Raw genomic sequence first — 27,714 nt, forward strand, 5'->3', positions numbered from 1 at the left:
CATCTCCTCAATGGCAGCCCTCATTAATCGCTCTGGCGCCGGACCGATGGACACAACGTTCTCCTCCGGGGAGGGCTGCTGCTGACCACTGGCTGCTGGGGTGGATGTTATAGCTTGCGTGGGGCGTTGGCTGTTGCTGTTGTTGGGAGTGCTGCTCACAGCGGAGGTCTCTGGGGAACTCATGTTGAGCTCATATAGTGGTTGACGGTGAGTGGAGTATTACTGATCCCAGCAATATACACACTGACTGGCAGAGTACGCAATGCTATATAGTGTGGCTGAGCGGTGTACACAGAGTGGCAGTAAACACAATGCCATATAGTCTAGCTGAGTGAGCGGTGTACTACTGTTCCCAGCAGAATCAGAGTGGCAGTAAACAATGGTATATAGTCTGGCTGAGCAGTGTACACAGAGTGTCAGTAAACAATGGTATATAGTCTGGCTGAGCAGTGTACATAGAGTGTCAGTAAACAATGGTATATAGTCTGGCTGAGCGGTGTACACAGAGTGTCAGTAAACAATGGTATATAGTCTGGCTGAGCGGTGTACACAGAGTGTCAGTAAACAATGGTATATAGTCTGGCTGAGCGGTGTACACAGAGTGTCAGTAAACAATGGTATATAGTCTGGCTGAGCGGTGTACACAGAGTGTCAGTAAACAATGGTATATAGTCTGGCTGAGCGGTGTACACAGAGTGTCAGTAAACAATGGTATATAGTCTGGCTGAGCGGTGTACACAGAGTGTCAGTAAACAATGCAATATAGTCTGGCTGAGAGGTGTACACAGAGTGTCAGTAAACAATGGTATATAGTCTGGCTGAGCGGTGTACACAGAGTGTCAGTAAACAATGGTATATAGTCTGGCTGAGCGGTGTACACAGAGTGTCAGTAAACAATGGTATATAGTCTGGCTGAGCGGTGTACACAGAGTGTCAGTAAACAATGGTATATAGTCTGGCTGAGTGGTGTACACAGAGTGTCAGTAAACAACGGTATATAGTCTGGCTGAGCGGTGTACACAGAGTGGCAGTAAACACAATGCTATATATAGCGTGGCTGAACGAGGTGCACAGTGGCAGTACACACAATGCTATATTAGTCAGGCTAAGCCGTGTACACAGAGTGTCAGAAAACACAATGCTATATATAGCGTGGCTGAGCGAGGTGCACAGTGGCAGTACACACAATGCTATATATAGCGTGGCTGAGCGAGGTGCACAGTGGCAGTACACACAATGCTATATTAGTCAGGCTAAGCCGTGTACACAGAGTGTCAGAAAACACAATGCTATATATATAGCGTGGCTGAGCGAGGTGCACAGTGGCAGTACACACAATGCTATATATAGCGTGGCTGAGCGAGGTGCACAGTGGCAGTACACACAATGCTATATATAGCGTGGCTGAGCGAGGTGCACAGTGGCAGTACACACAATGCTATATATAGCGTGGCTGAGCGAGGTGCACAGTGGCAGTACACACAATGCTATATTAGTCAGGCTAAGCCGTGTACACAGAGTGTCAGAAAACACAATGCTATATATATAGCGTGGCTGAGCGAGGTACACAGTGGCAGTAAACAATGCTATATATAGTGTGGCTGAGCGAGCGGTGTACTACTGTTCCCAGCAGCGACACACAATGACTGGGGGGGACCCTGGCTAGCGTGGCTGGAGAGCGAACTACCCTGCCTGCCTACCCAAAGCTAAACCCACCACAGACAAATGGCGGAGATATGACGTGGTTCGGGTATTTATTTACCCGAACCACGTGACCGTTCGGCCAATCAGAGCGCGTTCGGGCCCGAACCACGTGACCCGTTCGGCCAATCACAGCGCTAGCCGAACGTTCGGGGAACGTTCGGCCATGCGCTCTTAGTTCGGCCATGTGGCCGAACGGTTTGGCCGAGCACCGTCAGGTGTTCGGCCGAACTCGAACATCACCCGAACAGGGTGATGTTCTGCAGAACCCGAACAGTGGCGAACACTGTTCGCCCAACACTATTCTCACCCTAACTTTCCACAGGTAATATACAACAACTTCTGTAAGAAGAAAAGGGGATTATTAGTAGCCTTTCACAAAGACTTGGACATAAATATTATCTCCACGGACAAAGACACTCAGGGACGATACCTTCGGATCACCTGCACCATCAACAAAATCCCCTTTACCCTACTCAACATTTATGCCCCAAATACAGGCCAACTCAAGTTCCTTAGAAACATCCTCTCCAAAACCCGTGATTTAAAACACCAAGCCTTGATTATAGGCGGCGACTTCAATCTAATAGCAGACACAAAACTGGACACTTCTAATAAACATGCCAAACCCTCCACAGGCTTCACCTCACTAGCCAACAAATGGGACCTGTATGACTCATGGAGAATCTTACATGGAAGAGAAATGGACTTCACCTTCTTCTCCCAAGTGCACCACTCCTACTCCAGGATCGACTATTTTTTGATCAATAGATGGCTCCTACAAAGAATGGCGGACTCAACCATTCAGCCCATTACCTGGTCTGACCACTCCCCCATCACCTTAAAAGTGGACCTCTTAGCCCCCCCTCGGTCCAATCCCCCCTGGAGGCTGAACAACGCCCTCCTCCTCCCAGAGATCAACAAAAAAAGAGATTCTAACTAATATACAGGAATATTTCCAAATGAATGAAAGGACGGAAGTTGGAACAACTACAGTCTGGCTAGCCTTTAAGGCGGTTATTAGGGGCCTCCTAATAAAACTAGGAGCACGCACTAAAAAGCTTAAGGATGCAGAATTTAATAAGGTTCTCACCCTAATAAAAGAGGCTGAAGCAGCCCATAAGCTTTCTCCCTCCCTTTCTGGTGAACGAAATCTCTTTACGCTAAAACAGAGACTAAGAGAATTCCTAACTGCAGAATATGAAACTAAGATTCACAGACTGAAACTTTCTCACTACCACCAGCACAATAAAGCTAGCCCTATGATGGCCAAGCTTATACAGCATAAGCAATCCAAAGCAAAAATAGCCAAAATAGTTCATCCTTTCTCTAAAAAGGAACTGAACAACCCACAAGATATTGCAGACGCATTTAGCGACTTCTATAAAGAGTTATACAATCTTAAAGATGACAAGCAAACACCTCAACCCACACATCAAACTATTTCAAAATTTCTATCTGCAATCAGCCTCCCAAAAATTTCAAAACAACAGTTAGACTCCCTCAACTCCCAGTTTTCAGTCTCTGAAGTACTCACCACCATAATGAAATCTAAATCCAACAAAGCCCCTGGCCCAGATGGCTTCTCGAATGAATTCTACAAGACATTCGCTCCTTATCTTGCCCCCAAACTGACTAAATTATTTAATGAATTCTCACAGTCAGGCTCAATACCCTCCGAATTCACCAAAGCTATCATAACGGTAATCCCCAAGCCAGGGAAAGATCAGACAAATACTTCCAACTTCCGTCCTATCTCTTTATTGAACTGTGACCTAAAAATGTATGCCAAGCTCCTTGCTAACCGTTTATTTGACATGTTACCTGATCTACTGGAGTTAGACCAAGTGGGTTTTACAAAGAGCAGACAGGCGGCAGATGGAACCAGGAGAATTCTCAATATTCTTCACTCGGGTGGGCCTGGATCGGAGGCCTTCTCTGCTTCTGGCTTTGGACGCAGAGAAGGCCTTTGACAGGGTCCACTGGGGATTCCTGAGTGAGGTCCTGAGGAAATTTGGGTTGGAAGGGAGAATCCATCAAGCCATCATGGCACTTTATAAAACCCCATCTGCAAATGTAAATGTGTCTAGATTTCTATCAAAACCATTTGAAATCACGAACGGAACTAGGCAGGGGTGCCCGCTCTCCCCCCTTATCTTCGTCCTTGTCATGGAAACCCTGGCTGAAACCATTAGAACTAATCCAGAGATTAAAGGTATCCCCTCGGGCAAGTCATCCCCCAAAATCAGCTTATTTGCTGATGACGTACTCTTATCCCTCACAAATCCCCTCTCCTCCCTTAAGCACGTCTGCCAGACCCTATCGGACTTCTCTAAAGCCTCCCTTTATAAAGTCAATGAAGCTAAATCATCCATGCTCCCGATCCAACTCCCACAAGCCCAAAAACAACAAATCTCCAGAATGTATCCCTTCCCTTGGGCAACTAAACATATTTCATACCTGGGTATATCAATCCCAGCAACAACCAAGGAGATATATACATCTAACTTCCCCAGCCTCCTATCTAATATAAAAACAGACCTTACACACTTATCCAAATTCGAATTCTCAATGATGGGAAAGATAGCTGCATACAAAATGGCAGTATTCCCCAAAATCCTATATTACTTTAGAACCCTCCCTATCAAGATCCCAACGTCATTCTTTAAAGAATTAAATAAAATAATATCTCACTATTTATGGGGGAAAAGTAAGCACAGACTCTCCCTATCCACATTAATGACCCCGGCCCAAAAAGGAGGCCTTGGCCTTCCTAACCCCCAACTTTACTACTATGCGTCCATATTAGATATGTCCCAATTTTGGTCCCCTAATGCTCTAGAAAAGTACTGGGTCAATCAAGAATCACAGTACAGTAAGACTCAATTACTGAACTCGATCCTTCTCCCTTGGGGCAACCTCCCAGTCAAACCCACATCCCACCCTTTAATAGAACCCACACTTTCAGCTTGGAATTATGTGAGAAATAATACCTCTCACCTACCCCAAGGTAAATTCATCAATACCCCTATTCAAGCCCTTCAAGCAGCAATACCAGATTTAAAATTAACTAAATGGGTAGCAGCCGGAATTCTTCACATTGAAGACATCCATGAGTCCAAAATATTGCCTTTCTCGTATCTGAAATGGAAATACAAACTTCCAATCTCAGAAATGTTCACATACATACGGATCGCAAATTTTCTTTCCATACATAAACCCCAAAAAATTATACTCCACACAGATATTTGGAATTTTCTATACACAGACAAATACAGGAGAGGTGGCATTTCCTTCTGGTACAAATTACTTACTGCAGATAAACCCTCTCCATTACTCAAACACTTAAAAACATGGGAACAGGACCTTGGGATACCCCTCCCAATTAAAGAAATCTTTACATCACTAACACTAATCAAGAGACACTCCAAATGCCTATCCCACGCGGAAACAGCCAGGAAAATTATCTATAAATGGTATCTATCTCCCTGCTCACTTTCCAAAATGTCAATTAAACACTCCCCGGATTGCTGGAGAAACTGCAGCCAATTGGGCTCTACCTCACACATACTATGGTTCTGTCCAAAATTGACTCCCTTCTGGAATCAAATAGCATACCTACTCTCAGCCATAACCGGCATGACAACCCGCATGACGCCCCAATTAGCTCTATTCTTGATCAGCCTAGACCAATTTCCACCTGAACTACATCTGGTCGTTACCCACATCATATGCGCAGCGAGACACTTAATACTAAGCAGCTGGAAACAAGCTAATATCCCTACCATAACACAACTACTAAACCTCGTAGACCAAAACCTCAAAATGGAATACTCGCTTAGGCTAAGACAGAACCATAGCAGCATATGGAGAAGCAAATGGTCCTTTGACTGGATGACCTTCCTACAGTAACTCTAATCACCAACTCCCATTGAATAATCACTAATAACCTAATAAAGGAAAAGTCCTTCACCCACCATATAAGCCAGAAACCCCTAGCTAATCCCCTCCAGTCCCTCTCCCCCTTAAGTTCCGGCCGACGGACTTTCTTTACCATAAACTGTATGCCCCAGTCAGGTTGATTGAAGACTGAGGCCTCTACAGATCAGACCCTACAACAACGAGGCTCTCATCGATACACTACACTGTGTTGTTACTTTCCTAACACCTTACTTATATAACTAACCTAGTTCATGTTCATGTTCATGTATTATGCAAGTTGAACGCTTTCATTATAACCCATGCTTAGTGAGATTACAAATGTACCTTTGATGGTTGTATGACAATACCCTGTACTAACCCAAGATGGCTCTTCTAGAGCAAACAACTGTTCACCTATTCTCTTCAAGATGTTAAGAGACTTGTTAGTCATGTTTAAAATGCTAATAAAAAGATTTACATAAAAAAAAAAAAAAAGTTCAGACCCTTAGGTAACTATTTATGTTTTGTTTTTTTTGTAAAACATTTTTTTGTAAGTATTTAAAAAAATGAATGTAGATGTAGTTTTACTATTTGGCCACAAGATGGCCTCAGTCATTTTTGTTCCCCTTCCTGTAAGCGAGCGATCATGCTTACAGGAAGTGAACGGATGATGTGAAACTTTTTCTTTCTTTAGAAAGCTTGTGACTTCTCATAGAAGCTGTCGGTCTTTCTAACGGGGACTTAGATCAGTGAATGGGAACTGTGTTCTCATTCATTGATCTCCGAGCTAACGGGGGGCATGCAGGATCGGCTGCGGGAGCGCGCAACAGCATGGCAGCAGCCTTTTGGCCGTAGCGGATAGTTACGTCCGAAAGGCTTAAATAGTTAAAGAGCTGAGTAAGGACAGGCTCTCCTCACCGGCCTTTATACTGTGGTTGCTCCTTGACACCCATTACCTTAATTTGTGTAATTAATCACTACACTATGTGGGGCACCTGAGGGTTCTGTATCTTTTTGTTTTTTTCTGAAAGGGTCTTTGGACTTCTATAGATGGCTTCCCACAATGCCACTGAATGAATTACTTAAATTTGAAAAATCCTCTTTATACAGTACAAGCCTAATACTTGTCCCAAGCAAAAGAATTGCAATAACAACAGGTTTTACCAGCCCAAATTTAAAATGCCTTTGTCAACCTAACTCATAGCCTGTGTGCTCTCCCAGAATCTGATTCCACGCTAAACTGATCAGCTGTTTATTTCCCACCTGATCCCATCTCTCGGAGAGAACAGCAAGTCTCGGTGTGGATTTCTCATCTCAGCATCTGTCTCAAGGAGGACACAAAGATCAGCCTCGCTCACATGGCGTTCCCCTGGTGCTCTTGCCCGCGCTGAGCGATTTATTTTTTTTTCATCAAATCGCTCTGCTCTGCGTGTTATAAGTGCTTTTGTAAGCGCTCTAGCAGAGAAATTATTTAAATCACTTCCTGACGTCGGTCAGGAAGTGACTACTTTGCCCCTGGGAATGAATAAATGCAATGTATTTATTTATTAAAGCGCTGGGGAAATCTCTATACAGAGCGCTTTTTCAAGCACTTTGCGATTTCCTTATACCTTCTATTCAGGGCAAATCGCCCTGAAAATGGTACATGCAGCGCTTTTGTTAGCGACAAGCAAATGGAACGCCCCAATGAGAACTATCTCATTGGAAAGCATTGTGTAAGTGCTTTTAGGGCGATTTGTACAAATCACCTGCGCTTAAAAAATCCACAAAGCCTCTAGTGTGAACGAGACCTTCCTGAGTGGATTTTTAGTGCAGATGAGAGAAATCTGGAACATACACACACACAATCAATCAATCACTTTATCCATCTCGCTTTCTCTGCTTCAGCCAAGATGCGAGGGATGAGCACACAGATTTTGCGATCGCGCTTATGTGGCCTGGAGCGTCCTGCACAGGAGCAGAAGTCCTGTGCCTGCAGAGAATGCTCGTGGCCATGGGAGAGCGACAGTGAGCGGCACGGCCATGTTCTCACGCAGGCGCAGAAGATGCCAACCTGGCGTGGTCGGCATCTGCAACGGAGGGGACCCCGGCCACTGACTGGGAGCAGAGCTGCGACGAGGGACAGATCGGCTGCCAGGGGCTGGAGGAAGCCCCATGTAAGTAGGTGTTTTGTTTTTTTAATCCCGGACCTGTCCTTTAAAGAGAATCTGTATTGTTAAAATCGCACAAAAGTAAACATACCAGTGCGTTAGGGGACATCTCCTATTACCCTCTGACACAATTTCGCCGCTCCTCGCCGCATTAAAAGTGGTTAAAAACAGTTTTTAAAAGTTTGTTTATAAACAAACAAAATGGCCACCAAAACAGGAAGTAGGTTGATGTACAGTATGTCCACACATAGAAAATACATCCATACACAAGCAGGCTGTATACAGCATTCCTTTTGAATCTCAAGAGATCATTTGTGTGTTTCTTTCCCCCTGCATCTCTCATGCACTGAAGTTTCAGGCTGCTCTTTTCTTTCTGCAAACAGCTTTGCCCTTGTTTGTAATTCCTCAGTATGTGAAAGCCCAGCCAGCTCAGAGGACGATTTATCCAGCTTGTAAAAGATAAGAGAGAAGAGAGAAGCTGCTCTAATCCTAAATAACACACAGGCAGTGTGCATACAGGGGCCTGGAAGGGGGAGTTCATAGCAGAACCACAACACTGAAGAACTTGGCAGCCTTCCAGACACAGGCTGACAAGTCTGACAAGAGAGAGATAAGTTGATTTATTACAGAGATGGTGATAGTAGAACGTGCTGCAGTAAGCCAGAACACATTAGAATAGCTTTTTGAACTTGTAGGATGATAAAAAACAGGATGCAATTTTTGTTACGGAGCCTCTTTAAGGAAAATGACTGAGAAGATTCTTTGCAAAAAAGTAAAATTTCTATGGGAAAATCTGGAAATTCTAAGCAAATTTGTAACTTATTAGGTACATACTATTTAACCCACTTCATTCTGTTTGGATGACTATAATTGTCCAGATAGAACCTTTTAAACTCTAAATGGTCGCATATTCGTGTCCAGTGTTACACACCAGCGAACGCTCACGCCGCTTGTTCCTGGATTGTTAAAAGGGAGCAAGTTTTCCCCGAGCCAATCAAAGTGCCTGTAATGAATGGACATGACTCCGTTCACAAGCCATGTTCATTCATAATAACGAAAGTAAGAAAAAAAAAATAAAACTGTAAAAAAAAAAAAAAAATACTTCCATGATAGTTTTTCCATCACCATGTGGCAAAAAAAATTGACAGGCTCAATACATTTTTCATAAAAAAAAATAATAAAATAAATCCGATAATTTTTTTTTCTTGTTTTCCCTTTACAATGCTCATAAAATAAATAATTACTGAAAACAAGTATTGCCCACAATTTGTGGCGAGAAGAACAAGATATATAGATCATTCAGGTGTGAGAAGCAGTGATAAAGTTATGGCCAAAGGAATGGGCGGAGCACTGACAGGGGAAAAGGGTTCTTAGCAGTAAGGATAAAATGGCCCATGGGCTGAATTGTTTAAGCGCATGTTATGGTTTGTGAGCAATAAATTAAAATTTGGTGATTTTGCGATGTAAACTTTGAATTTGCAAAATTCTGAATTCATTTGGAATTTCCTGCAAAATTTTGGAATTTCCTTAGATTCAGAATTTGGCAATTCCGATCATCCCTACACAATGGGCTTGATTCACAAAGCGGTGCTAACTGTTAGCACGCTTGTGAAAAGCACCTTATCACAGCTAAAAATCCTTAGCGCTCGCACGCAAAGTACCGCGCGCAAAGGGCAGTGTGCGCAAAACCTCACATCGGGGTGCGATGAAAACGGCGCACCCAATGCGCCTATAATGGCGCATTGGGTGCACCAAAAATGGTGCATGGGTGCGACGTTTAGGGCGCACCTAATGCGCCGTTACAGGCGCATCGGATGCACCGTTTTTGTCACACCCCGATGCAACGTTTTGCGCGCAACGGCCTTTGTGCGTGCAAGTTTTGAGCGCGGTACTTTGCGTGCGATCTGATTCAGCTTGATGCGTGCTAATTACTTATTACCCTGGTTAGCACGCCCAAAGCCTTTAGGCAAGCTAACTAGGTTAGCACCGGTTAGTGAATCAGGCCCAATATGTTTACATGGCAAGTGTGGACTTCACCTGTAGCTGGTTGATGACATATCCACTATTTACCACTGTTTCAATCATTTGGACAGCAGGGTTCTGTTAGCCCCCTACATGCCTGGCTTGTTGGAAAATCTCTCTCACCATTGACAATACCAGCAGCATTATTCCCGTGTATTATATTAGATTGTATTTGATAAGTTAGTTGTGGAAAGGTTGGGCTTACCCTGTGAGTGGCTGAATGCTGACACAGTTTGTCTCTGTTGTTTGTGGTATGAACTGTACACAAGTCATGGTGGCAAATTCCTCCATAGCCGTCTTCATGATAGCAGCATGTTCCAAACCTGGACCAAACAGAGTTATAGGAAAGTTCCAATTAACACTACACCATGGGTAGTATTGTTTTTCCCTAATTCTCAGCAGAGCTGTTTCCTCGAGGTCAGACTTCCAGGGCTACAGGCTGCAGTCCTTCCTGACAGCCTTGTCCCCGCCCCGCCCCTCCCAGTCAGAACTCTAATGGTGCCCATACATGGTACAATTTTTTTCATCCAATCTTACCATTCCTATGTAGTATAAAGGGGGCCCATACACATAACGATTTTCCCACCGATATACAGCAGATTCGATCACTGTGATCACGCTGACAGAACAATCGATTTCTGTCCAAAATCAATCGTTCCCGTCGATTCTCAACGATCCGTCCGTGCGGAATATTTTGCTTGATCGCCGGCAGGTCGGGAGGGCGTCGAAATCGGCGTTCGAATGCCCGAAGACCGACACAATACAGCGGCAATATATTACCTGCTCCGGCCGGCACAACTCCCCCGGTCTCCACCGTCTTCTTCTCCGCTCCGGGCTCCAGGGCTGCAGCTTCACTGAACTTCCTGTCCCGGCAGGAAGTTTAAACAGTAGGGCGCCGTCTACTGTTTAAACTTCCCTGGACAGAAAGAAGTGAAGCCAGCCGGAACCCAGAGCCCAGCGGAGAAGAAGACAGCAGAGACCGGGGGTCTCGCGCCTGCCGGATCAGGTAATGCATGAGGGGGGGGGGGGGTATGGTGGCAGCTTCACAGATTGTGAACGGTTTCAGGCTGAAATCAATTCACAATCTGTTTGCAGTAAAGGCAGCCATATGATCCCTCTCTGATCAGATTCGATCAGAGAGGGATCTATCTGTTGGTCGATCTGATGGCAAATCGACCAGTGTATGGCTACCTTCAGGCTACTTGCACACCAAGACGTTGCGTTAGGTGCTACGTTAAGGTCACATAACGTGCACCTAATGCAACGCATGGTGGTGCGGGAGAGGACGGTAGAGTGAGCCGCGTTAGGCGGCTCTATCCGTATAAAGTCTCCCAGAGTGGCGCTGATTGGCCGGCGGGACAACGTGATGCGGAGCGAGACACTCCGCATCACGTGGTCCCGCCGGCCAATCAGCGGCCGCCAGTGCAGTGAATATTAACTAGCCATGTGCGCGGCTACTGTAGCAGCATCTCCCCGCCTCCTCTCACCCCCCACTGAGCATGTGCAAACAGTCTAACGCGGCTATAGCCGCTCTAACGCCGTAGCATGCTGCACTTTCTGGAGAACGTGCAGCGTTACATGTAACGCAACGTGGGCTGTGTGAACAGCCCACTTGTGTTACATTGCTGTGCGTTGGGGGAGCGTTACAGGTGCACTAACGTGCGCCTGTAACGTCTTGGTGTGTAAGCAGCCTAAGGGTAAATTAAGTGAATATACTGAAAGGATAATTTAGGCAGTTCCCTCATATTACATAGAAATGGTAAGATTGGATGAAAAATTGTATCATATATGGGCACCATAAGCCTGCTGTAAACTCCTACAGCCCAAAGCATATTTAGTTACAGAAGTCTTGATTTAAAAAAAAATCCTGTAACCATACTATCCAGTAATCTGTCACTGAACACGTTTCATTCTGTTTTTCTTTTTTCATTTATTCTACACCAATTCTCCTTGAGAAAAACGGATGGAATGGCGTTCAGCTGATCTGACCTCTGGGGATGAGTGAGAAAAAATATCTCACAGCGAATGAGCAACGATTTTGCTAAAGGTGGCCACACACCATTAAGCCAAAACATTAGATTTTCCCATTTAAAAAAATATCGATTGTATAGGAAAAATGTACATTTTTTGTTGATGTTTGAAAAATTTGATTGAATTTCCATTTTTTTATATTTCTTATCGACCGTGGTGGAAAATTCGGATAATTTTTTTTCCAAAAACGTTTCTGTGATAGGTGGATATTATCTATGCATTGATTTTTTTTTATTTTTTTAGATTTTTCAATATTTTTTTTTTTCATAGTTTAGGGAAAATGAATGTAATTGCTGTGAAGATACATCGGTCATATCTCTTAAACGTTTCAAATTAATGGAATAGCCATCAAAAGATTGGCACAGAAGGAGGCACAAAGGGGAGGAGGCACCAAGGGGGACAGAAGGAGGCACAAAGGGGAGGAGGCACCAAGGGGGACAGAAGGAGGCACAAAGGGGGACAGAAGGAGGCACAAAGGGGGACAGAAGGAGGCACAAAGGGGGACAGAATGAGGCACAAAGGGGAACAGAAGGAGGCACAAAGGGGAGGAGGCACCAAGGGGGACAGAAGGAGGCACAAAGGGGGACAGAAGGAGGCACAAAGGGGGACAGAAGGAGGCACAAAGGGGAGGAGGCACCAAGGGGAACAGAAGGAGGCACAAAGGGGAGGAGGCACAAAGGGGGACAGAAGGAGGCACAAAGGGGGACAGAAGGAGGCACAAAGGGGAGGAGGCACAAAGGGGAACAGAAGGAGGCACAAAGAGGAGGAGGCACAAAGGGGGACAGAAGGAGGCACAAAGGGGGACAGAAAGAGGCACAAAGGGCAGGAGACACAAAGGGGAGGAGACACAAAGGGGAGAAGGCACAAAGGGGAACAGAAGGAGGCACAAAGGGGAGGAGGCACAAAGGGGAACAGAAGGAGGCACCAAGGGGGAACAGAAGGAGGCACAAAGGGGAGGAGGCACCAAGGGGAACAGAAGGAGGCACAAAGGGGAGGAGGCACCAAGGGGAACAGAAGGAGGCACAAAGGGGAGGAGGCACAAAGGGGGACAGAAGGAGGCACAAAGGGGGACAGAAAGAGGCACAAAGGGGAGGAGACACAAAGGGGAAAGAAAGAGGCACAAAGGGGAGGAGGCACAAAGGGCAACAGAAGGAGGCACAAAAGGGAACAGAAGGAGGCACAAAGGGGGACAGAAGGAAGCGCAAAGGGGGACCGAAGGAGGCACAAAGGGGGACAGAAAGAGGCACAAAGGGAGGAGGCACAACGGGGGACAGAAGGAGGCACAAATATTTTTGCAGTAGATATTTTCTTGAACTGCGCTTGCGCAGGACGCTCCCGATGCTGGGAAAGTACACAAGGACTCGTGCGCCCAGGGCTGCACAGGCACAGTGGCCGGCGACAGGCTCAGTCGCCAAAACTGAAACTGAGCCATGGAGGAGGACAGAAGGATCGTAGAGTACCAGCGCAGGCACAGGGCGACTGCAGAGGGCCTGAAAAAGCCACAGGTCAGTAAAACTGGCTTTTTTTGTACTCTTAAGTACCCCTTTAAGAATGGATTCAGGTTAAAAATGAACCTACAGTCCCTATCTCATTCGTTCACCGGGGACTACCGGTACCTGTAAATGAAAAACCATCATGAATAGAATAGTCTTCTGTCTTCTTCCCTGATCTCCTCTTCCCACTCCCGCTTACAAGACTTCTCTCAATTATCTCCCCTTCTCTGGAACACTTTCCCTCAACACATCCATCATTTACCCACACTTACTATTTTTAGGTGCAGTCTAAAAAACTCACCTCTTCAGGCAAGCATACTCTCCTACCTAGGACCCCGCCCACTAACCACCATTTCTACCACTCCACACACAGCTTCCCCTTACCTACTGTCCTATACCTTATATGTCTAGACTGGAAGGGCTTTTGGCTAGGGCTCTCTTCCCCTGGATGGAGTAATGGTTAAGGGCTCTGCCTCTGACGCGGGAGATCTGGGTTCCAATCTAGGCTCTGCCTGTTCAGTAAGCCAGCACCTATTCAGTAGGAGACCTTAGGCAAGTCTCCCTAACACTGCTACTGCCTATAGAGCGCGTCCTAGTGGCTGCAGCTCTGGCCTAACACTGCTACTGCCTATAGAGCTCCCCCTAGTGGCTGCAGCTCTGGCCTAACACTGCTACTGCCTATAGAGCTCCCCCTAGTGGCTGCAGCTCTGGCTTACACTGCTACTGTCTATAGAGCTCCCCCTAGTGGCTGCAGCTCTGGCCTAACACTGCTACTGTCTATAGAGCTCCCCCTAGTGGCTGCAGCTCTGGCGCTTTGAGTCCGCCAGGAGAAAAGCGCGATATAAATGTTATTTGTCTTGTCTTGACAATGCTGTATAATGGGTGTACATACCTCCCACCCCTTGTATAATATGTAGTTAATTTGTTGACTGCATTAGCAGTTATACCCTCTTGTTTTGTATCAGCTGTTGTATTGTTATACCCTGTATGCTATTGTACAGCGCCACGGAAGATGCTGCCGCTATATAAATGAACAATAATAATAATAGTCTTTACTTTAATGTTCGGTGGATTTTCCTGTGATCACATGTTACCCTCCCCAGGAAGCAGGAGTACAGACATGATCACCTGACTTAGATCAGATTGATCACGTTTCTCCACCAATTCCCTTTGAGAAGACTTTCTGCAGAATACATTAATATCACTGCTACATCAAGAAATATTGCACCTAAACCTAATGTCGTTACCGTGAAGGAATTGTGAGTGTGGAAGATTATCCGGGATGGGCAATACTCACTAAAACTGCCGGAAATCTTGTAAGGTATATAGACGATGCCAGTCCTGGATTTCGGCCACCTGCAATCACTGCACTGCACTTGCGCACTGCGCTTCCTGGGGACCGCTACATCTCCATATATGAGCAGATTACCAGATTCTGGGGGAAGAGCAGAAATAGAGAAATAGTGAAATACGGAATATATTAAAGTGAACCAGAGATGAAGCACCCTCATGTTTTTACCAGATATATCAGTGGGAACATTAGAGAAAACACCTACCCTGCTCTCTGTTTCATTATTCACTGCTCAGCCTGCTTGTTATCAACCCTGATAAAATCCCCAACTGAGCATTCAGTCTGAATTTGCTCAGGAATCATTATAGCTGAGTCATTGTAACAGAGCCACAAGGGGGCAGGCTTGGGCTTGAAAAGACCTCAGAGAACACAGACTCAGCTATAATGATTCCTGAGCAAAGCCAGACTGAATGCTCAGTCAGGGAGTTTATCAGGGCTGCTAACAAGCAGGCTGAGCAGTGAAGGATGAAACAGAGAGCAGGGTAGGTGTTCTCTAATGTTCCCACTAATATATATGGTAAAATACATGAGGGTGCTTCCTCTCTGGTTCACTTTAAATCAGAAAGATTAAAGCTGGTCAGTTCTTCAGTGTGGAAGAAGCAGAAGTAGAACAGAAACCAATGATACAAATAACCGGCTATAGAGGAAGAAGAAAGTCCCGGCTACACTGGCACACATGGAAAACTGATCCGTGGAACAAATCAGCGCTTAAAAAAGAACTGTTGCGAAAAGGGGGGAAAAATTGATACATTGCAAAGTGAGACATTAAAAAAGAGATGCAAGATCAAGAAATGATTGATATTCGCCATGTAATTTGTTTGATCCACAATCAGCCTGCAGGTCCTCATCTTTACTACTGGCAGAAATGAGAGATAACAGACAGCATCAACTGCCATTATCTATAACCCCTCCCCCCAAACAATGGGATAGACTAAAAGGGTGTGTTTTTTATGGATATACATATGCACAGAGGGAGATACTGGCTGTTTAGCAGTTGGAAATCACCAATTATTTCCCATAATGCACTGAGGCTCACAGGCAACAAACTGTCAGGATCATGACATCACACTGTGGGCGGGGGTTTTACCACAATATCAGCCATACAGCGCCCCCTGATGATCCGTTTGTGAAAAGGAATAGACTTCTCATGGGAAAGGGGGCATCAGCTACTGATTGGGATGAAGTTCAATTCTTGGTTACAGATTATCTTTAAATGCATCAGTTGTCCACCTTCAATGCTCTGTTCTGTTATGATCCACTAACGGTCCATCTTTTTGTGCCAGTGAGGCAGAAAACGCGAATTACTTAACAACTATATACCCAGCCCCAGGCCGCCCATGAGGCGGGGTGAGGCAGGTTCCTCAGGCGGCGGAAGTGGTGTGAGCGCCCGCCTGGCCACGGGTGGGGGGGGCTGCCGAGCTGGAGGGGGTAGCAGCCAGGATGGGGGAGCAGCGGACACAGCGGTAGGAAGGGGGTCGAACTTCCCCTCCCCACCGCTGTGCCTGCTGCCCCCCTTACTGGCTTCTACCCCCACCAGGCTACCTATACTGAGAGCAAGGGGGGGGGGGGCATCCTGACAAGTTTGCCTCAGACAGTAAACAGTCTAGAACCAGCCCTGTATACAGCATGTGAGGCTGGGGACCAATGCCCCTCCCAGCAGATGCAGGAAGGCAGAATGGGGAAAAAGTCAGGGGCGTAGCAATAGGGAGTGCAGAGGTTGTGACTGCATCGGGGCCCTTGGGCCAGAGGGGCCCTCCCTCCACTGCAGTATTAGCTTTCTCTTGGTTCTGTGCTCATAATAACCACTTCTATAGATACATTGAATAGTGGTAATCATTAACAAACTGTTCCCCATCCCCTTGTTGCATCTCTGACACTGTAGTTGCCATTAGCAGGTTTTGGTGCGCTGTATCAATTGTTATGTATAGAGTGCTTGGGGGGCCCCATTGTAAAACTTGCACCGGGGCCCACAGCGCCTTAGCTACGCCACTGGGAAAAGTGGATCAAACTAGGTGAAATATTGTATTTGCTTTTAGCCTCGTTTTATCCACTTTTGGGCACCTCTTCCCCCTCTGTGTATTAGTTACATCACATGCTGAGGGGGATCATATATTGTACAGTCTATGCTGATTGTAAAGATATCATCACATCTTGAGATGTATGGGCAGAATCGACCTAAAGGCAGATCTCTCTTTCATCAAATCTGATCGCAGAGAGATCTGTAACCCACAGGCCGATTCCAGATCAATTTCAGCATCAAATCTTTCGGAAATCAGCCTCATGACTCCGCCTCCTCGCCCCTCCCTGCCACTGTCTCCGCCCAGGTGCACAGGCATGACTGCTGCCCCTCAATGTCTGTGCGGTACTACCGAATATCAGGTGACTACCAAAATATTACAAGTGGGGCACGTGTGAAGGGCGGAGACTCAGCCAGCACTCGGGGGAAGCTTATAGGTTAAAAGCGCACTATGGCGAAAAATTTTAAAATTTCAAATATTTCCTAACATATACAAATAAGAAGTACGTTTCTTCCAGAGTAAAATGAGCCATAAATGACTTTTCTCCTGTGTTGCTGTCACTTACAGTAGGTAGTAGAAATTTGACAGAAGTGACAGGTCTTGGACTAGTCCATCTCTTCATAGGGGACTCTCAGGGATTTATTTATTTTCAAAAGCAGCCACTTAGTGAATGGCAGTTGCTCTGTCCAACTGCCAACAAACTGTGTAGGGAGCTGGGAAGCTGGCCAGCATCATTGTTTAAATCCTTTTTAGGGAATATCTTGATAAAGAGTAAAAGCCATGCTGAGAATCCCCTATGAAGAGATGGACTAGTCCAAAACCTGTCACTTCTGTCAGATTTCTACTACCTACTGTAAGTGACAGCAACATAGGAGAAAAGTAATGTATGGCTCATGTTACTCTGGAGAAAACGTACTTCTTATTTGTCTATGTTTGCACATATTTTACATTTTACAATTTTTCGCCATAGTGCCCCTTTAAGTATTTACATGCACTAACACAGGACATTTAAAATTTGGGGTTACAGCTGGAGGGAGTATTCCGTCGCAATCGTCGATAGTCACAATATTATACGCCGTTACCGCTGCACATCCGATCGACCACATCAGCCCGAGATTTCGCACCACATACATTGTCCATCTGACATGCTTGTTGCGGCAATGCTTTTCATCCCAGTTGATAATAATAATCAATTCAGATGGTCGATCGGCCGCAAAATCAACAGATGTCTCGGTAACCAGTGACACTGCGGTCTCTGTGCTCTGCCACACAATGCGCTGGCCAGAAAACTCAGCTTTTCAACACAAAGACAATTTTAATCTATGAGGACAAATTAGTGACAATTTCTCCTTACCTTTATTTGCCTCAATAATTGGGTCGAATAAATCCGTGTTTTCTGTAACAGGAAGACAATTAAATGTAAATGTACAGGAAATACTCTGCCTCTGACTTACTAGCAGCATCAGCAGATAATATATTAATCCGCCCTCCACACCATTATATGTGTCAGTGACATGACAGTCAGTGACATGACTATGTACTCTGTAATGTGCTGCAGAAGATGTCAGTGCTATATAAATACATAATAATAATATGGTAGGACATTACACTATGACTATGGTAGGATTAGAGTGTGAGCTCCTCTGAGGACAGTCAGTGACATGACTATGTGCTCTGTAATGTGCTGCAGAAGATGTCAGTGCTATATAAATACATAATAATAATATGGTAGGACATTACACTATGACTATGGTAGGATTAGAGTGTGAGCTCCTCTGAGGACAGTCAGTGACATGACTATGTGCTCTGTAATGTGCTGCAGAAGATGTCAGTGCTATATAAATACATAATAATAATATGGCAGGACATTAGACTATGACTATGGTAGGATTAGAGTGTGAGCTCCTCTGAGGACAGTCAGTGACATGACTATGTGCTCTGTAATGTGCTGCAGAAGATGTCAGTGCTATATAAATACATAATAATAATATGGTAGGACATTACACTATGACTATGGTAGGATTAGAGTGTGAGCTCCTCTGAGGACAATCAGTGACATGACTATGTACTCTGTAATGTGCTGCAGGAGATGTCAGTGCTATATAAATACATAATAATAATATGGTAGGACATTACACTATGACTATGGTAGGATTAGAGTGTGAGCTCCTCTGAGGACAGTCAGTGACATGACTATGTACTCTGTAATGTGCTGCAGAAGATGTCAGTGCCATATAAATACATAATAATAATAATATGGTAGGACATTAGGCTATGACTATGGTAGGATTAGAGTGTAAGCTCCTCTGAGGACAGTCAGTGACATGACTATGTACTCTGTACAGTGCTGCAGGAGATGTCAGTGCTATATAAATACATAATAATAATATGGTAGGACATTAGACTATGACTATGGTAGGATTAGAGTGTGAGCTCCTCTGAGGACAGTCAGTGACATGACTATGTACTCTGTAATGTGCTGCAGAAGATGTCAGTGCCATATAAATACATAATAATAATAATATGGTAGGACATTAGGCTATGACTATGGTAGGATTAGAGTGTAAGCTCCTCTGAGGACAGTCAGTGACATGACTATGTACTCTGTACAGTGCTGCAGGAGATGTCAGTGCTATATAAATACATAATAATAATATGGTAGGACATTAGACTATGACTATGGTAGGATTAGAGTGTGAGCTCCTCTGAGGACAGTCAGTGACATGACTATGTACTCTGTAATGTGCTGCAGAAGATGTCAGTGCTATATAAATACATAATAATAATATGGTAGGACATTAGACTATGACTATGGTAGGATTAGAGTGTGAGATCCTCTGAGGACAGTCAGTGACATGACTATGCACTCTGTAATGTGCTGCAGAAGATGTCAGTGCTATATAAATACATAATAATAATATGGTAGGACATTAGACTATGACTATGGTAGGATTAGATTGTGAGCTCCTCTGAGGACAGTCAGCGACATGACTATGTACTCTGTAATGTGCTGCAGAAGATGTCAGTGCTATATAAATACATAATAATAATATGGTAGGACATTAGACTATGGCTATGGTAGGATTAGAGTGTGAGCTCCTCTGAGGACAGTCAGCGACATGACTATGTACTCTGTAATGTGCTGCAGAAGATGTCAGTGCTATATAAATACATAATAATAATATGGTAGGACATTAGACTATGGCTATGGTAGGATTAGAGTGTGAGCTCCTCTGAGGACAGTCAGTGACATGACTATGTACTCTGTAATGTGCTGCAGATGATGTCAGTGCTATATAAATACATAATAATAATAATATGGTAGGACATTAGACTATGACTATGGTAGGATTAGAGTGTGAGCTCCTCTGAGGACAGTCTGTGACATGACTATGTACTCTGTAATGTGCTGCAGAAGATGTCAGTGCTATATAAATACATAATATATGATAGGACATTAGCCTATGACTATGGTAGGATTAGAGTGTGAGCTCCTCTGAGGACAGTCAGTGACATGACTATGTACTCTGTAAAGTGCTGCAGAAGATGTCAGTGCTATATAAATACATAATAATAATATGGTACGACATTAGACTAGGACTATGGTAGGATTAGATTGTGAGCTCCTCTGAGGACAGTCAGTGACATGACTATGTACTCTGTAATGTGCTGCAGATGATGTCAGTGCTATATAAATACATAATAATAATATGGTAGGACATTAGACTATGACTATGGTAGGATTAGATTGTGAGCTCCTCTGAGGACAGTCAGTGACATGACTATGTACTCTGTAAAGTGCTGCAGAAGATGTCAGTGATATATAAATACATACTAATAATATGGTAGGACATTAGGGTATGACTATGGTAGGATTAGAGTGTGAGCTCCTCTGAGGGCAGTCAGTGACATGACTATGTACTCTGTAATGTGCTGCAGAAGATGGCAGTGCTATATAAACACATAATAATAATATGGTAGGACATTAGACTATGACCATGGTAGGATTAGAGTGTGAGCTCCTCTGAGGGCAGTCAGTGACATGACTATGTACTCTGTAATGTGCTGCAGAAGATGTCAGTGCTATATAAATACATAATAATAATATGGTAGGACATTAGACTATGACTATGCTAGGATTAGATTGTGAGATCCTCTGAGGACAGTCAGTGACATGCCTATGTACTCTGTAAAGTGCTGCAGAAGATGTCAGTGATATATAAATACATAATAATAATATGGTACGACATTAGACTATGACTATGGTAGGATTAGATTGTGAGCTCCTCTGCGGACAGTCTGTGACATGACTATGTACTCTGTAATGTGCTGCAGAAGATGTCAGTGATATATAAATACATAATAATAATATGGTACGACATTAGACTATGACTATGGTAGGATTAGATTGTGAGCTCCTCTGAGGACAGTCTGTGACATGACTATGTACTCTGTAATGTGCTGCAGGAGATGTCATGTGCTATATAAATACATAATAATAATAATATGGTAGGGCATTAGACTATGACTATGGTAGGATTAGAGTGTGAGCTCCTCTGAGGACAGTCAGTGACATGACTATGTACTCTGTAATGTGCTGCAGAAGATGTCAGTGCTATATAAATACATAATAATAATATGGTAGGACATTACACTATGACTATGGTAGGATTAGAGTGTGAGCTCCTCTGAGGACAGTCTGTGACATGACTATGTACTCTGTAATGTGCTGCAGAAGATGTCAGTGCTATATAAATACATAATAATAATATGATAGGACATTAGCCTATGACTATGGTGGGATTAGAGTGTGAGCTCCTCTGAGGACAGTCAGTGGCATGACTATGTACTCTGTAATGTGCTGCAGAAGATGTCAGTGCTATATAAATACATAATAATAATATGGTAGGACATTAGCCTATGACTATGGTAGGATTAGAGTGTGAGCTCCTCTGAGGACAGTCAGTGACATGACTATGTACTCTGTAAAGTGCTGCAGAAGATGTCAGTGCTATATAAATACATAATAATAATATGGTAGGACATTAGACTATGGCTATGGTAGGATTAGAGTGTGAGCTCCTCTGAGGACAGTCAGTGACATGACTATGTACTCTGTAATGTGCTGCAGATGATGTCAGTGCTATATAAATACATAATAATAATAATATGGTAGGACATTAGACTATGACTATGGTAGGATTAGAGTGTGAGCTCCTCTGAGGACAGTCTGTGACATGACTATGTACTCTGTAATGTGCTGCAGAAGATGTCAGTGCTATATAAATACATAATATATGATAGGACATTAGCCTATGACTATGGTAGGATTAGAGTGTGAGCTCCTCTGAGGACAGTCAGTGACATGACTATGTACTCTGTAAAGTGCTGCAGAAGATGTCAGTGCTATATAAATACATAATAATAATATGGTACGACATTAGACTAGGACTATGGTAGGATTAGATTGTGAGCTCCTCTGAGGACAGTCAGTGACATGACTATGTACTCTGTAATGTGCTGCAGATGATGTCAGTGCTATATAAATACATAATAATAATATGGTAGGACATTAGACTATGACTATGGTAGGATTAGATTGTGAGCTCCTCTGAGGACAGTCAGTGACATGACTATGTACTCTGTAAAGTGCTGCAGAAGATGTCAGTGATATATAAATACATACTAATAATATGGTAGGACATTAGGGTATGACTATGGTAGGATTAGAGTGTGAGCTCCTCTGAGGGCAGTCAGTGACATGACTATGTACTCTGTAATGTGCTGCAGAAGATGGCAGTGCTATATAAACACATAATAATAATATGGTAGGACATTAGACTATGACCATGGTAGGATTAGAGTGTGAGCTCCTCTGAGGGCAGTCAGTGACATGACTATGTACTCTGTAATGTGCTGCAGAAGATGTCAGTGCTATATAAATACATAATAATAATATGGTAGGACATTAGACTATGACTATGCTAGGATTAGATTGTGAGATCCTCTGAGGACAGTCAGTGACATGCCTATGTACTCTGTAAAGTGCTGCAGAAGATGTCAGTGATATATAAATACATAATAATAATATGGTACGACATTAGACTATGACTATGGTAGGATTAGATTGTGAGCTCCTCTGCGGACAGTCTGTGACATGACTATGTACTCTGTAATGTGCTGCAGAAGATGTCAGTGATGTATAAATACATAATAATAATATGGTACGACATTAGACTATGACTATGGTAGGATTAGATTGTGAGCTCCTCTGAGGACAGTCTGTGACATGACTATGTACTCTGTAATGTGCTGCAGGAGATGTCATGTGCTATATAAATACATAATAATAATAATATGGTAGGGCATTAGACTATGACTATGGTAGGATTAGAGTGTGAGCTCCTCTGAGGACAGTCAGTGACATGACTATGTACTCTGTAATGTGCTGCAGAAGATGTCAGTGCTATATAAATACATAATAATAATATGGTAGGACATTACACTATGACTATGGTAGGATTAGAGTGTGAGCTCCTCTGAGGACAGTCTGTGACATGACTATGTACTCTGTAATGTGCTGCAGAAGATGTCAGTGCTATATAAATACATAATAATAATATGATAGGACATTAGCCTATGACTATGGTGGGATTAGAGTGTGAGCTCCTCTGAGGACAGTCAGTGGCATGACTATGTACTCTGTAATGTGCTGCAGAAGATGTCAGTGCTATATAAATACATAATAATAATATGGTAGGACATTAGCCTATGACTATGGTAGGATTAGAGTGTGAGCTCCTCTGAGGACAGTCAGTGACATGACTATGTACTCTGTAAAGTGCTGCAGAAGATGTCAGTGCTATATAAATACATAATAATAATATGGTAGGACATTAGACTATGGCTATGGTAGGATTAGAGTGTGAGCTCCTCTGAGGACAGTCAGTGACATGACTATGTACTCTGTAATGTGCTGCAGATGATGTCAGTGCTATATAAATACATAATAATAATAATATGGTAGGACATTAGACTATGACTATGGTAGGATTAGAGTGTGAGCTCCTCTGAGGACAGTCTGTGACATGACTATGTACTCTGTAATGTGCTGCAGAAGATGTCAGTGCTATATAAATACATAATATATGATAGGACATTAGCCTATGACTATGGTAGGATTAGAGTGTGAGCTCCTCTGAGGACAGTCAGTGACATGACTATGTACTCTGTAAAGTGCTGCAGAAGATGTCAGTGCTATATAAATACATAATAATAATATGGTACGACATTAGACTAGGACTATGGTAGGATTAGATTGTGAGCTCCTCTGAGGACAGTCAGTGACATGACTATGTACTCTGTAATGTGCTGCAGATGATGTCAGTGCTATATAAATACATAATAATAATATGGTAGGACATTAGACTATGACTATGGTAGGATTAGATTGTGAGCTCCTCTGAGGACAGTCAGTGACATGACTATGTACTCTGTAAAGTGCTGCAGAAGATGTCAGTGATATATAAATACATACTAATAATATGGTAGGACATTAGGGTATGACTATGGTAGGATTAGAGTGTGAGCTCCTCTGAGGGCAGTCAGTGACATGACTATGTACTCTGTAATGTGCTGCAGAAGATGGCAGTGCTATATAAACACATAATAATAATATGGTAGGACATTAGACTATGACCATGGTAGGATTAGAGTGTGAGCTCCTCTGAGGGCAGTCAGTGACATGACTATGTACTCTGTAATGTGCTGCAGAAGATGTCAGTGCTATATAAATACATAATAATAATATGGTAGGACATTAGACTATGACTATGCTAGGATTAGATTGTGAGATCCTCTGAGGACAGTCAGTGACATGCCTATGTACTCTGTAAAGTGCTGCAGAAGATGTCAGTGATATATAAATACATAATAATAATATGGTACGACATTAGACTATGACTATGGTAGGATTAGATTGTGAGCTCCTCTGCGGACAGTCTGTGACATGACTATGTACTCTGTAATGTGCTGCAGAAGATGTCAGTGATGTATAAATACATAATAATAATATGGTACGACATTAGACTATGACTATGGTAGGATTAGATTGTGAGCTCCTCTGAGGACAGTCTGTGACATGACTATGTACTCTGTAATGTGCTGCAGGAGATGTCATGTGCTATATAAATACATAATAATAATAATATGGTAGGGCATTAGACTATGACTATGGTAGGATTAGAGTGTGAGCTCCTCTGAGGACAGTCAGTGACATGACTATGTACTCTGTAATGTGCTGCAGAAGATGTCAGTGCTATATAAATACATAATAATAATATGGTAGGACATTACACTATGACTATGGTAGGATTAGAGTGTGAGCTCCTCTGAGGACAGTCTGTGACATGACTATGTACTCTGTAATGTGCTGCAGAAGATGTCAGTGCTATATAAATACATAATAATAATATGATAGGACATTAGCCTATGACTATGGTGGGATTAGAGTGTGAGCTCCTCTGAGGACAGTCAGTGGCATGACTATGTACTCTGTAATGTGCTGCAGAAGATGTCAGTGCTATATAAATACATAATAATAATATGGTAGGACATTAGCCTATGACTATGGTAGGATTAGAGTGTGAGCTCCTCTGAGGACAGTCAGTGACATGACTATGTACTCTGTAAAGTGCTGCAGAAGATGTCAGTGCTATATAAATACATAATAATAATATGGTAGGACATTACACTATGACTATGGTAGGATTAGAGTGTGAGCTCCTCTGAGGACAGTCAGTGACATGACTATGTACTCTGTAAAGTGCTGCAGAAGATGTCAGTGCTATATAAATACATAATAATAATATGGTAGGACATTAGACTATGACTATGGTAGGATTAGAGTGTAAGCTCCTCTGAGGACAGTCAGTGACATGACTGTGTACTCTGCAATGTGCTGCAGGAGATGTCAGTGCTATATAAATACATAATAATAATAATATGGTAGGACATTAGACTATGACTATGGTAGGATTAGAGTGTGAGCTCTTCTGAGGACAGTCAGTGGCATGACTATGTACTCTGTAATGTGCTGCAGAAGATGTCAGTGCTATATAAATACATAATAATAATATGGTAGGACATTAGACTATGACTATGGTAGGATTAGAGTGTGAGCTCCTCTGAGGACAGTCAGTGACATGACTATGTACTCTGTAATGTGCTGCAGAAGATGTCAGTGCTATATAAATACATAATAATAATATGGTAGGACATTAGACTATGACTATGGTAGGATTAGAGTGTGAGCTCCTCTGAGGACAGTCAGTGACATGACTATGTACTCTGTAATGTGCTGCAGGAGATGTCAGTGCTATATAAATACATAATAATAATATGATAGGACATTAGACTATGACTATGGTAGGATTAGAGTGTGAGCTCCTCTGAGGACAGTCAGTGACATGACTATGTACTCTGTAATGTGCTGCAGAAGATGTCACTGCTATATAAATACATAATAATAATATGGTAGGACATTAGACTATGACTATGGTAGGATTAGAGTGTGAGCTCCTGTGAGGACAGTCAGTGACATGACTATGTACTCTGTAATGTGCTGCAGGAGATGTCAGTGATATATAAATACATAATAATAATATGGTAGGACATTAGACTATGACTATGGCAGGATTAGATTGTGAGATCCTCTGGGGACAGTCAGTGACATGGCTATGTACTCTGTAATGTGCTGCAGAAGATGTCAGTGCTATATAAATACATAATAATAATATGGTACGACATTAGACTATGACTATGGTAGGATTAGAGTGTGAGCTCCTCTGAGGATAGTCAGTGACATGACTCTGTACTCTGTAATGTACTGCAGAAGATGTCAGTGCTATATAAATACATAGTAATAATATGGTAGGACATTAGACTATGACTATGGTAGGATTAGATTGTGAGCTCCTCTGAGGACAGTCAGTGACATGACTATGTACTCTGTAAAGTGCTGCAGAAGATGTCAGTGCTATATAAATACATAATAATAATATGGTACGACATTAGACTATGACTATGGTAGGATTAGATTGTGAGCTCCTCTGAGGACAGTCAGTGACAGGACTATGTACTCTGTAATGTGCTGCAGAAGATGTCAGTGCTATATAAATACATAATAATAATATGGTAGGACATTAGCCTATGACTATGGTAGGATTAGAGTGTGAGCTCCTCTGAGGACAGTCAGTGACATGACTATGTACTCTGTAATGTGCTGCAGAAGATGTCAGTGCTATATAAATACATAATAATAATATGGTACGACATTAGACTATGACTATGATGGGATTAGAGTGTGAGCTCCTCTGAGGACAGTCAGTCACATGACTATGTACTCTGTACAGTGCTGCAGAAGATGTCAGTGCTATATAAATACATAATAATAATATGGTAGGACATTAGACTATGACTATGGTAGGATTAGATTGTGAGGTTCCTCTGAGGACAGTCAGTGACATGACTATGTACTCTGTAATGTGCTGCAGAAGATGTCAGTGCTATATAAATACATAATAATAATATGGTAGGACATTACACTTTGACTATGGTAGGATTAGAGTGTGAGCTCCTCTGAGGACAGTCAGTGGCATGACTATGTACTCTGTAATGTGCTGCAGAAGATGTCAGTGCTATATAAATACATAATAATAATATGGTAGGACATTAGACTATGACTATGGTAGGATTAGATTGTGAGCTCCTCTGAGGACAGTCAGTGGCATGACTATGTACTCTGTAATGTGCTGCAGAAGATGTCAGTGCTATATAAATACATAATAATAATATGGTAGGACATTAGACTATGACTATGGTAGGATTAGAGTGTGAGCTCCTCTGAGGACAGCCAGTGACAGGATTATGTACTCTGTAATGTGCTGCAGGAGATGTCAGTGCTATATAAATATATAATAACTAGCTGATTGCCCGGCGTTGCCCGGGTATGTATTTGGCTGGTGTTG

General features: G+C 43.0%; 1 protein-coding gene across 1 annotated transcript in view; it reads right to left on the reverse strand.

Moving 5' to 3' along the window:
• Positions 1 to 27,714, reverse strand: part of LOC137537977 (astacin-like metalloendopeptidase) — a 103,511-nt gene that overhangs the window by 68,326 nt on the left and 7,471 nt on the right. The window contains exons 3-5 of the mRNA XM_068259898.1: positions 18,042 to 18,083; positions 14,616 to 14,753; positions 10,000 to 10,117 (exon numbers count right to left, since the gene is read on the reverse strand). Coding sequence (XP_068115999.1) covers positions 10,000 to 10,117; positions 14,616 to 14,753; positions 18,042 to 18,083 — 298 coding nt within the window. The remainder of the gene's footprint in view (positions 1 to 9,999; positions 10,118 to 14,615; positions 14,754 to 18,041; positions 18,084 to 27,714) is intronic.

The sequence above is a fragment of the Hyperolius riggenbachi genome, chromosome 11 (assembly GCF_040937935.1).
Source record: "Hyperolius riggenbachi isolate aHypRig1 chromosome 11, aHypRig1.pri, whole genome shotgun sequence".
Classification (NCBI taxonomy): Eukaryota; Metazoa; Chordata; class Amphibia; order Anura; family Hyperoliidae; genus Hyperolius; species Hyperolius riggenbachi.